The following is a 13,358-nucleotide window of genomic DNA, read 5'->3' on the forward strand; positions in this document are numbered from 1 at the left end:
TGTCAACTCAGGCTTTATTCTGAGTTTAGGAGTTTAGGTGTGACATCAGTAGCGAACAGCCAATCACGTGCTGAGAAAGAGTGAAACTGCGAGAAGCAGTGCAATTCACTTTTTTAAATAAAAGTATCAAAATATTAAGTAATAGTAATATTACTCAGCAAGAATAAAATAGTTGTCTATGAAAGAGGATAACTAAAAGAAAAGTTGTGAAGTTAGTTTATACAGTTGATAAAGAGAATTTAACATTTAAGCTCACATGTAGTCATTTTATAGCTTCATCTATTGATTCTAAAGCGTATTTATATTACCTTCATATATTTATTCATTTAAACTCTGCGTAATAATAATTGATGAACTAAAATTGTACACATGTGATTGATTAACGGTATAATAATTACATAAATAATATCTAAATCATACAAATTATATACAAATACTAAAAGCCAGACAATTTTGTCTTTAAAAATCATTTGCTATGTAGTGACCTTTAATTTGGAGTGGAAACAGTTGGAGTGACTTTATTGCATCAGACATGTGTCACTTTGCTCCCAGCTGATTGTTCCAAGTTCGGTTTGCAACCTCTTATGTGGAACCTTCCCCGGACCAGGTTAGCCGTGGAGTGTGAGTTACTATGGCGATGAACTCTGCTAAAAGCCAAACCACTTTCATGGTGCCTAAAACCCAGGGTTGGCGCAAACTAAACTGAAACACACCTGGCTAGCCACCTAAACCATGGTACAGGTCCCTGGTCCTCTCTCATCCTTCACTGTCATCACTCCTCCTTTGGTCATTACTCACTCCGTTCCCATAGTTCTCGGCCCCGCCCTGCTTGCCACAAGTATTTTTGTCTTGTTTCCAGTCCAAATATGTAAAAGTAAATAAGTAAAATGAGATATTATGACTTGTTTTAAAAAAAAATATATATATATAATAATGAAGTGAGTTTCTGCATAAAACAAGCAAACTTATCTGACAATGGGGTAAGAAAAATAATCTTAATTCAAACGGAAACAAGATTATTATTTTTTGGTACCCTATTGGCAGATAATTTTGCTTGTTTTCACTACATTTAGATTATTGTTATTTTTATTTTATTTTCAGAAAACAAGACATTTTATGTCATTTTACTTGGCTAGTAAATGCATCTTGATTTAAGAATTTTTAGATATTTGGAATGGAAACAAGACAAACATACTTAGTAAGAAAAGCATTTTTTGCAGTGAATTGCGTATTTGTAAAATTAACAAAATTGCGGTTATGTAAACATTAAACTAAAAGTCACCTTTCTTTCCTCTCCGCAGGATCGGTCGCCCCCCTAAATATCGTAAAAGTCAGCAAAGAAATTGTCAGAGTGAGTTTTACTTTCTTACATTTTCAATATTTGAAAGTTGAAAATTTTCAATTTTTTTTTTTTTTAGCAGTTACTGGGTTTAAATGCACAAGTATATTTTTAATAATAGTAGTCATATTCCGATAATGTGTGTACACTATATTGCCAAAAGTATTGGGACACCCCTCCAAATCATTGAATTCAGGTGTTCCAATCCCTTCCATGGCCACAGGTGTATAAAAGCAAGCACCTAGGCATGCAGACACTTCTACAAACATTTATAAAAGAATGGGTCTCAGATAGGTTGCCACCTGTGCAATAAGTCCATTCATGAAATTTCCTCACTAATAAATATTCCACGGTCAACAATATTTATGTTACCACGGTTAGTGGTATTATAACAAAGTGGTAGCAATTAGGAACAACAGCAACTCAGCCAAAAAGTTGTTGGCCACGTGTGGTAGGTAGGTGGGCCATGGTGGTAGGCCATGAATTTAACAATTCATATTGTTAAAAGCGCTATATAAATGAAGGTGACTTGACTTGACGTAAAATCACAGAGCGGGGTCAGCGCATGCTGAGGCTCACAGTGCGCAGAAGTCGCCAATAGCTACTGACCTCCAAATTTCGTGTGGCCTTCAGATTTGCACAAGAACAGTGCATAGAGCTTCATGGAATGGGTTTCCATGGACGAGCAGCTGCATCCCAGCCTTACATCACCAAGTGCAATGCAAAGCGTGGGATGCAGTGGTGTAAAGTGTGGGATGCAGTGGTGTAAAGCATGAGATGCGGTGGTGTAAAGCGTGAGATGCAGTGGTGTAAAGCGTGGGATGCAGTGGTGTAAAGCGTGGGATGCAGTGGTGTAAAGCGTGGGATGCAGTGGTGTAAAGCGTGGGATGCAGTGGTGTAATGCATGGGATGCAGTGGTGTAAAGCGTGGGATGCAGTGGTGTAAAGCGTGAGATACAGTGGTGTAAAGCGTGGGATGCAGTGGTTTAATGCATGGGATGCAGTGGTGTAAAACATGGGATGCAGAGGTGTAAAGCGTGAGATACAGTGGTATAAAGCGTGGGATGCAGGGGTGTAATGCATGGGATGCAGTGGTGTAAAGCGTGGGATGCAGTGATGTAAAGCGTGGGATGCAGTGGTGTAGAGCGTGGGATGCAGTGATGTAGAGCGTGGGATGCAGTGGTGTAAAGCGTGGGATGCAGTGGTGTAGAGCGTGGGATGCAGTGATGTAAAGCGTGGGATGCAGTGGTGTAAAGCGTGGGATGCAGTGGTGTAAAGCGTGGGATGTAGTGGTGTAAAGCGTGAGATGCGGTGGTGTAAAGCGTGAGATGTGATGGTGTAAAGCGTGGGATGCGGTGGTGTAAAGCGTGAGATGCGGTGGTGTAAAGTGTGAGATGCGGTGGTGTAAAGCGTGAGATGTGGTGGTGTAAAGCATGAGATGTGATGGTGTAAAGCGTGGGATGCAGTGGTGTAAAGTGTGGGATGCAGTGGTGTAAAGCGTGGGATGCAGTAGTGTAAAGCATGGGATGCAGTGGTGTAAAGCGTGGGATGCAGTGGTGTAAAGCGTGGGATGCAGTGGTGTAAAGCGTGGGATGCAGTGGTGTAAAGTGTGAGATACAGTGGTGGGAAGCGTGAGATACATTGGTGTGAAGCGTGAGATACAGTGGTTTAAAGTGTGGGATGCAGTGGTGTAAAGAGTGGGATGCAGTGGTGTAAAGCGTGGGATTCAGTAGTGTTAAGCGTGGGATACAGTCGTGTAAAGTGTGGGATGCAGTGGTGTAAAGCGTGGGATGCAGTGGAGTAAAGCATGGGATGCAGTGGTGTAATGCATGGGATGCAGTGGTGTAATGCGTGGGATGCAGTGGTGTTAAGCGTGGGATGCAGGTGTGTAATGCATGGGATGCAGTGGTGTAAAGCGTGGGATGCAGAGGTGTAAAGCGTGAGATACAGTGGTGTAAAGCGTGGCATGCAGGGGTGTAATGCATGGGATGCAGTGGTGTAAAGCGTGGGATGCAGTGGTGTAAAGTGTGGGATGCAGTGGTGTAAAGCATGGGATGCAGTGGTGTAAAGCTTGGGATGCAGTGGTGTAGAGCGTGGGATGCAGTGGTGTAGAGCGTGGGATGCAATGATGTAAAGCGTGGGATACAGTGGTGTAAAGCGTGGGATGCTGTGATGTAGAGCGTGGGATGCAGTGATGTAAAGCGTGGGATGCAGTGGTGTAGAGCGTGGGATGCAGTGATGTTGAGCGTGGGATGCAGTTATGTAAAGCGTGGGATGCAGTGATGTAGAGCGTGGGATGCAGTGGTGTAAAGCGTGGGATGCAGTGGTGTAGAGCGTGGGATGCAGTGATGTAAAGCGTGGGATACAGTGGTGTAAAGCGTGGGATGTAGTGGTGTAAAGCGTGAGATGCGGTGGTGTAAAGCGTGGAATGCAGTGGTGTAAAGCGTGGAATGCAGTGGTGTAAAGCGTGGGATGCAGTGGTGTAAAGCATGGGATGCAGTGGAGTAATGCATGGGATGCAGTGGAGTAAAGCACGCCGCCACTGGACTCTAGAGCAGTGGAGACGTGTTCTCTGGTGTGACGAATCACGCTTTTCTGTATAGTAATCCCATGGACGAGTCTGGGTTTGGTCTCTGCCAGGAGAACGATACTTGTCTGACTGCATTGTGCCAAGTGTAAAGTTTGGTGGAGGGGGGATTATGGTGTGGGGTTGTTTTTCAGGGCTTGGCCCCTTAGTTCCAGAGAAAGGAACTCTTAGTGCTTCAGCATACCAAGACATTTTGGACAATTTCATGCTGGGAACAGTTTGGGGATGTTCCTGTTCCAACATGACTACTCACCAGTGCACAAAGCAAGGTCCATAAAGACATGGTGTAACGGGGTTCAGATGTTATGGGAAGAAGGAGGCGGGAACCGGCGGACATTCAAACATATTTAATAAATAAATACACAAATACAAAAATAAAAGTAAAAGCCAGCAGCCCCTCACGGACGACTGCTGGCAACACAAACAGAAACAAAACATGAACTAAAAATCAGGCCTGTCCTCTCTCGCTCTTCACTGTCGTCGCTCCTCCTTTATGCTTCCGCTCCTCCGTGAGAGATGCGAGACCGGTGCGTCGCGCACGTGTCGCTCATTATCAATCGCGCCACCGGCCTCGCGCCGTCCTCCCACGGCCCTCGACCTCGTCGTGCTCGCCACATACCCCCATCACCCCTCGCAGGCCGGGGGGCACCCACGCGACTGCGCCTACTCCCCCCCCTCCCCGGGGGGGACCGATAACGGCGGCTGCTGTACCTGGGCTGGGGGTATGGATAGACGAGGTACGAGAGAAAGGAAACGGAAGCACGAGGAGCGACAGAGACGAGAGAGGGGAGAGAAAAAAAAAAAAAAAAATTCTTGATCCGGTTCCCGGACACACTGCCGCTCGGTCCTCAACCGGCTGAGAGTCACTCGCGGTGCCATGCGATGGTACTGGACATTCGTTGGGGAACGGCTCGACGCTCTTCCGCCTCCTGGCGGCCGGCGGTGACTCCTCCTGTCGAGGGCAGCCGGCAGCGAGTTTCCCGTTCCCTGCTCCGCCCCCATCATGGCCGACGGCAACAGGCTCCGGCCCACGGCGAACGGGAGCGACTCCTCCACTCCCTCTTGGACGGCAGCCACCCCTCCTCGATCCAGCAGCACGGTGTCGAGCTCTCCGTCCCACCAGATCTTCCATCGCTCCAGCACCATCGCCTCGGGCAGCAATCGGCGGCCGTCGCTCCCTCGTGCTGCCCGACCTCCTCAGCACCGCGATCCCTCCCAGCAGCGAGGGCTCTCCGACAGCGTGTCACTCCTTCTTCCCGGGTTTCGGCACCAATGTAACGGGGTTCAGATGTTACGGGAAGAAGGAGGCGGGAACCGGCGAACATTCAACATTTTAATAAATAAATAAACAAATACAAAAATGAAAGTAAAAGCCAGCAGCCCCTCACGGACGACTGCTGGCAGCACAAACAGAAACAAAACATGAACTAAAAATCAGGCCTGTCCTCTCTCGCTCTTCACTGTCGTCGCTCCTCCTTTATGCTTCCGCTCCTCCGTGAGAGATGCGAGACCGGTGCGTCGCGCAGGTGTCACTCATTTGCAATCACGCCACCGGCCTCGTGCCGTTCTCCCACGGCCCTCGACCTCGTCCTGCTCGCCACACATGGATGAAGAGTTTGGTGTGGAGGAACTTGACTGGCCTGCACCTCAATCTGATAGAACAGCTTTGGGATGAATTAGAGCAGAGACTGGGAGCCAGGCCTTCTCGTCCAACATCACTGCCTGGCCTCACAAATGCGCTTCTAGAAGAATGGTAAAAAATTCCCATAAACACACTCCTAAACCTTGTGGAAAGCCTTCCCAGAAGAGTTGAAGCGGTTATAGCTGCAAAGGGTGGGCCAACTCCATATTAAACCCTACGGATTAGTAATGGGATGTCATTAAAGTTCATGTGCATGTAAAGGCAGACATCCCAAAACTTTTGGCAATATAGTTTATCATGTTAACATGTTAACCAGATTACCATAATCAACTAATGCAATATTTATGTTTACTAATAATATGACAGATGCTGTGTGTCTGTAATCATTTTTGGCCCAGGAAAACTTACTCCAAACTAAATGATTTATACTGTCAATTACTGTGCAAAATCACAAAGATTACAGAATATAGTCAACAGCTATGTTTCCATCCAAAGGTGCAAATTTAATATTGCATAAACATTTGCGAATATAGCACCGCTTCCATCCAGCGAGACAAAGTAACAAAATCATCACTTCCTGATAATCTGCCACCAAATATCACTAAGAAACATTTAATTTGCTGTATTAGGAGAAGCCACTGTGTCGTAAAGTATATAATAAATGACTTGCGCCTCAGAGTTTGCAGACGAAACGCAATAAACGCGGTCATGTTATATTGCTTTCAGATGCCTGCTGTTTGGGAACGCAGTCATGTAGGACAGCTATGTGAGGTAATTATACCAAACCACTTTGACAACAGATTTTGGCTAAGGGATTTCAGAATGACCAAAAACAGCATTTCAGATGCTGCGCAACGAGATCGGTCCGCTGGTTAGTCCACTTATGCCGTCCCATCGCGCAAAGTCACACCACTATTTTGATGCGCATCGAGGAATTTATTCGATAAATGTGTTTCCATCGTAGTTTATGCGCATGTTTTCTTATCAGATGAAACATTTATCTGCTTCAACTGAGCGCATATGTTTTTTATGTGCATCTTGGCATTTCAATCCAGCATTTATTTATTTTTGCGTTATCCCACAATGTGCATAAAAAAGGGGGATTGAAACATAGCCAGTGACAATGCAAACATTTCCTTAAAAAGGAGTATTTCTGTTGTTGTCAAGTATGTATAGCTACCTCTTTTAAGATTAAAAATGACCTCTCACCAGAATATGGACCTTAAGTGGTCATGTAGATGTAAATGTGGTGATTGTGTCTGCGTTTCAGATATGACGGCGGAAGGGATGTACCCTTCTCTCTTCATGACGGCATTTACTGCGAACTCTGATCGAACCCTGTCTCTCTGCTGGGAGCAGCACTGTAAACTACTGCCTGGTGTTGCAGGAGTTCATGCCAGTCAAGTAGCTTCCTGGACTATAGAGGAGGTAATAATCACTTCATTCAACTGTTGATATCCCTTGGTTTACAAGTTAAATGAATGGGTGCATTTTAGAGTACAAGATAACGTCCAGTTACTATTATTCTGTATATCACTAAATCACTTATATGTTTATAATACTTTTATTTTGGTAACACGTTACAATGTTCATTAGTTAACATTAGTTAACTTCATTAGTTACCATGAACTAATAATGAATTGCACTTATACAACATTTATTAATATTTGTTCATGTTAATTTCAATATTTACTAACACTTTATTCAAATCTTGTTAACATTAGTTAATGCACTTGAACTAACATGAACAAACAATGCTGTATTTTTATTAACTAACATTAAAAAAGATTAACAAATACAATAACAAATGTATTGTTCATGGTTAGTTCATGGTAGTTAATACAGTACATTAACTAATGTTAACTAATGAACCTTATTGTAAAGTTTCTCCTTTATTTTACATTGAAAAATAAAACACTGAACAAAACATAGGCTGAAAACTCAAGAATACAGCTGCACAGTTCTGAACTTCTGGATATTAAAATCATGTCTGGACGCAGCAAACAAACAGCCGCTAGAATGATGGCTCTATTCATTTATATCTCTGTTTGATTTCCAGGTCTTTGGATTTGTTAATAATCTTATTGGTTGTGAGGAGCAGGCCCAAATTTTCAAAGATGAAGTAAGTAAATTTCTATTAATAATGAAATAGTGTTAACTCAGCGCCCCCCTGTGAACACAACACATTGAACACATTTACATAAAATATGTTTTCAATTCACATGTGGAAATAATATAAAGATCAGTAATATGCCAACATCTATCTCATTTGAAATATTTTTAATAATCATATCATTATTCTAATCAAAAACATAAATTATCTTCTTAGTTGTATTATATCATGTAAATTGAATTTATTTTAACAAAAAAAATTGAAAACATACTGCGAATGTCATTAAAGCCTATAAATATCGGCCTGTGCAATCGGCTGATCTATGTCAGCTTTCGTCTCCGCAGAGAGGCATCTGTGGATGAACCTTACAGGCATCAGAGACAAATAAGGATTGTGCACTGCAGACTTCGTTCCCTTTCTATGTGGCTTAGACCCTGGTTCCTCACCTTGGGTCCCACTTTAGGTGCATGTTGTCGTCGCAAGATAGTCAAACAGATTTGGGAAATATTTTAAGAAATAGAGGTGGACCTCTTTGCCTCTCAAAAGACAGCACAATGTCCCCTCTACTTCTCTCTGAGTCACATAGACCCCCTGGGCCTGGATGCCATGGCAGATACGTGGCCCAAGCTTGTGTATGGGTTTCCACCGATCTCTCTGCTCCCGGGAGTCCTGGCCAAGGTCCGTCAACAAGGGTCTTGCCTCTTGGAGTGATTTTACTTTTGCCCATTCAAGGACGCTAAGTAATGTAGTGATTGGTACACACGTCACCGCTGATGTTGTGTTTTTTGGATCACTCATAAGGTGTGGTTATGAGTTCATCAGATTACCACCTTCCCCCTTTCTTAGTTTGAGGCACCAGTCAAGGTCTTTTACCTTGGCAGTATGAGAACACTCCCAACAGGAGGCCGTTCAATCATTTAGAATTAATGTAAAGTGGGAGTTGGTCTGATTTATCTGAAAGATTGGTGAGATTGCAAACTTAGATCCTTCCACAAGGAAGACACAGGTGTAATAAGTAATAAAATACATTTTATTAACAAAAGATAAACAAGAATAACTAACACAACTAGAATGTGAGTGGTGCTTGCAATGGCAAAACTCGGCACTCAATTTCTAGGGTGTTGTATATGAATGCATACGAGCCAACAACCATGTCTGTACGATATTGTGGAGCTGAAATATGGCTTCTATATGTTGCAATATGGTTGCTAGGTGACTCTAAACGGTTGCTAGGGTGTGGCTACACAGTTACCATGGTGATATTTACAGACTGGTTCTCACCCAAGACAAAAGAGCCCACCCCCATGTCTGTACGATGAACTGGTCCTGAGATATTGCCTATTCATGTGTTTGTATGGTCGCTAGGGTTATTTATATGGTTGCTAGGGAGTGATTATACAGTTTATGGGATGATATTTAAAGACTAGTTGACAGTCTGAGTCAAAATAGCCCAAATCCATGTTTCTACAATTTTCTGGAGCTGAAATATGGCTTGTAAATGTTGTTTTATGGTTGCTAGGGTGCCCTAAGTGGTTTCTAGGGCACGGCTATGAAGTTGTTATGTCACTACTTATTGGCTGCTTGATAGGCCGAGTCAAAAGTGCCCAACCTCAAGCCTCTATGACCTTATGATCCAAAGATATGATCTCACAAATTTTGTGCCAATGTTAAGTCTATGGGACTTTTTTTCAGCCGATTTATCACCCGCCAGACGAACATCATACACCCGATCGCTTATAAAAGACATAGCAGACCGCTCCTCAATAAACCGGTCGATTTGACACCTCATTCATGGGTCTACGAGAAACGTTCCGGGAGGAGTAGCGTGAGCAAAAACAGCAACAGCAACAAGTTTATGTTGCTAATAACTACTAAATGAATACCATGAATGATAAAGGAATAAAGTGCATAAGATGCATAAAATACAAGTGATTAAGTTGACTGTGGCTATTGAAGAGTTACATTAACTTATGTAAAGATAAACTGTTGTTTCTCTGAAACTAATAAGGTGAAGATCCTTATTGTGCTTCAAACAATTAAATGAATGATTATTTGTTATTAACTATCATCAGCTATACTACCTCTAATGTAACTTGGAAAATCATATACTGATAATATACAACAATGCCAAGGTCTCTGGAAAGTTGGTGAAGTGATATTTTCAATTTCTGGAACACGCAGATGAAGGAACCTTGAAGTGAAGGTTTGCTCTCCGGAGCTTAACCTTGTTGCAAATGTCTTCTGTGTTATGAGGTTGAAGGATGAACCCAATCGCAGACAGTTTGCAGGACACACAAGGTTTATTATATACAAATAGAAAGGGAAAACAAAGCCCACGAGGGGGCAAAACAAGACTAGACAGGACAACGAGTGACTAATCTAGACTGTGACTTGACATAACTTGACTACAAACAAATAGCGAATACAGAAACAGAACTGTCTCTTTGAAAACATTTGTCCCAAAAGCAAAAAAATAAATACACAATTGCGTTTCTATGACTTTTCAAAAGAATGAAAATTATCAAGAGATTGATATTACGTTGCTCAGAAGAAGGGAGAAAGAGAACAAAGTTTGCCATCACTCCTTCAGCCGTTGTATTACAAACACTCTTGCATTGACCAGTTTTCTGTAATTTAATGACAAGGTAATTAAACACAAAATATATAAACATAACTGTACATTACATTTTAAAAATCAAAAAATGTAAAAGCTAGATTTACGATGATAAAGGGATAGTTGAAAATGCTTCTGTCATTACTCGCGCTCATGTTGTTCAAGATTTTTGTTTATATTTGAAACACCTGTGGTGCAAATCAAGCTTTTAATGTTGTTTATATGTCTATGTGGTGTTTTTAATATGATTTAAGACAAACTATGTGTAAATTCATAAGTCGACAGCATTGCTGAGTATTTTCTCCTTAAAACTGCAGTGAACCAAAGACAGTCTCAAAAACACAGTTTGAAATCGCTGGTGTTTCTGACGTCACAAACTACCTTGTAACCAATCAGATCAACGTGTGATCGTCAATGAGTGGATCTCTGAGCTGAGTGAGTGAGTGAGTGGAGGAGGGGCTCATTTGCATATTCATAGAACCTCCGCGTATACTAAATTAGGCAAGGGTGTCGAGTTACATTCAAGCTATTTTAACGCATGAGCAATTTTTATTCAAGGAAAAAACATTTAAATGTATCACTTTGGTGATCAAAGATGAGTTTTAAGGCATAATATGATTGACTACAGGGGGACTTTAAAGGTCCCATGACATGCTACTTTTTGTAGGCTTTAATATAGTCCTTAGTGGACCTTAGTACTGTATTTGAAATCTCTTTCCAAAAATTCAGCCTCGGTGCAGAATTATAGCCACTACAAGCCAGTCCCAGAATGAGCTTCCTTCAGACGAGCCGTTTCGGTGTCTGTAGCTTTAAATACTAATGAGGAGGAGAAAGGCAGCGCAAGGTGGAGGGTGGGTGTGGCCTTGACCATCTTGCGCAACGGTACCATGCATGTTTGTTTATGTTGGATATATTGCAATGGCACGAAGACACGCAGTCGTTCAAGCATTTCAGTTTGACCCAGAATCTGATCCAGATGGAGAAGCAACGGATGAGGAAGTTGCAACTCAGCGGCTCCAGCAGGACGTTTCCGAATGGTTAGTTTAAAATATTATGTCTGGATACGGTACTTTATTCGGATGGTTTACAGTTATCATCATGTAGCTAACGCGAACCTACTGTTGCCTTTTCATGAGATATCTGTAACGTCTGTAATTGATCTTATTACAATTACATCAAGCTCTGCAATCTTGAAATGCGGATATCGCGCGCGCCATATAACCAACAGGAAAACGGTTATCCAAATAACAAAGAAATGTACAACACTCGCGTTACAGTATGTGTAACTTGATGCTGTCTACCTTTACATTAGCGCAAGTAACTGCATAGCTGCATAGCTAATGTGACAGCCACATTCTACGTGTAACAAGCTAGGTAACCATAAACAGTAAAGCAACACACTTATAATTTGTTGACTTACTTGTCCGACGTTCAGCAAGCCCAGCTCTGTATTGACCATTCGATGTTCATTTGTACATCCAATTATTGAGCAATTATTATGCTTCGCTCGCTCAAAAGCCATGATATCTCTCGTGGACAAACTAAAATCGCGCGCGCGCGCGTTCAACTTCCTAGCTCATTTTCTCATGGGCGAGAAATATTCTCTGGGCGGGCAAAGCAGAGAAAGGGGAGGTAACATTTCTCCTTATAACGTCATAAGGAGGAGATTCAAGATCAGCCCGGTTGAGCTTCCATTTTCTCAAAGGCAGAGAAAAATAGCAAAAGCTCGATTTACACCGATTACAATTTTTTGAAACTTGGGGACCATATACAGGCTAGGGGAACTCATATTAATGTTAAAAAACCTCAGAAAGTGGAAATTTCATGTCATGGGACCTTTAAAAAAATTGAGAGATTTCTGTCCCTCCATTAAAAGTCTATTTACCCAAAACTATGATGCTTCAAAACATTCATAAAGAGAATGTCAATCGAGCGGTTAATCCCAAATCTTCTGAAGAGACACAATTACTTTATGTGATGAACAGATTTAATTTAGGCTTTTATTCACATATTAACATTGATAAACTAACATACATACATAGAGCTTGCTAATAGAGTGCTATAAAACCAGGAAACGAATTGCATTTTAGCGCTTCCGGTTCCATCGTCTCAAAGTCGAAAAAAGTCCTTTTTTTTTTAATGGGCTTTTGTTTAAATGCCTAAAATAAGGTCGGTGGTGAACACAAGCTCGAGATATTTTCAATATTTTTTTCTACAACATAAAATGCATCAGTAATACCCCTCTCATGATGTCATTAAAGCTTTTACTTGTCTTGAAAAAGGCAGTTGTTAACAAGTGGCTAAATAGCACTACAGATGTTGTCGGAGACATTAATCATCATCACACGGAACAGGTAAACTCATCTACTCACTAGTCACTTTCACAGCATCGTTGTGTTTATAATCACGCTCTTGAAAACTATAACTCAAACTTTCATGGAAAGTGTTTTAAAATAAAGACTGAAAGAGTTTGTATTTATGCTTTAAAATTCATAAAAGTTGTTCAGTTGTGAAGATTATCATGATGGACAAAACATGTAAGAATCAATAAGATTTTTTTTTGTTCACAGAACTTATTTTTTTCAATAATCCAAAAGCCAATGGAAAAATCCTATTGGTTTTTGTCAAGGGAACCAGGGTGATGCTGACATACGGGTTGGCCAACAAAAATATGTCATCACCGCAGCGCTTATTTGGTCAACGGAAGCTCAACCATAGATGTTTGATATGCGAGAACAGATCTCATTGGTTTTTGCTGAAGCGTCATGCTTAGGAATGAACCTCATCGGTTCGCCAACAAGCATGCTTGAGCTTCAGTTTGCCAAATTTGAATGCGTACATTCGCTGATCTATGTTGATTATAGAACAGAATAGAATTTATAATCGAATTTAGATGCAGAATAGCCTAGCAAGAAGCACAACACTCTGGACAGCATAGCAATTATGCTTAGCAACACCCTGGCAACCAGCCAACACACTACAACACCACTCACATTTTCTTAGAAAAAAATTTCTATATATTTGATTACATTTTAAGAAATAAAATCCAAACTATGAACTTATA

At 41.7% G+C, this 13,358-nt stretch overlaps 1 protein-coding gene across 2 annotated transcripts in view; it reads left to right on the top strand.

Moving 5' to 3' along the window:
- l3mbtl1 (L3MBTL histone methyl-lysine binding protein 1) overlaps window positions 1-13,358 on the top strand; it is a 44,047-nt gene that overhangs the window by 29,757 nt on the left and 932 nt on the right. The window contains exons 19-22 of one of the 2 annotated variants that reach the window (XM_082146010.1): window positions 1,302-1,351; window positions 6,838-6,995; window positions 7,627-7,689; window positions 12,577-12,648. In XM_082146010.1, the coding sequence (XP_082002136.1) occupies window positions 1,302-1,351; window positions 6,838-6,995; window positions 7,627-7,689; window positions 12,577-12,648 (343 nt within the window). The remainder of the gene's footprint in view (window positions 1-1,301; window positions 1,352-6,837; window positions 6,996-7,626; window positions 7,690-12,576; window positions 12,649-13,358) is intronic. The other variant, XM_082146011.1, reaches the window with a different exon arrangement.

Source organism: Leuciscus leuciscus (genome assembly GCF_965113295.1).
Source record: "Leuciscus leuciscus genome assembly, chromosome: 18".
NCBI classification, from domain to species: Eukaryota; Metazoa; Chordata; class Actinopteri; order Cypriniformes; family Leuciscidae; genus Leuciscus; species Leuciscus leuciscus.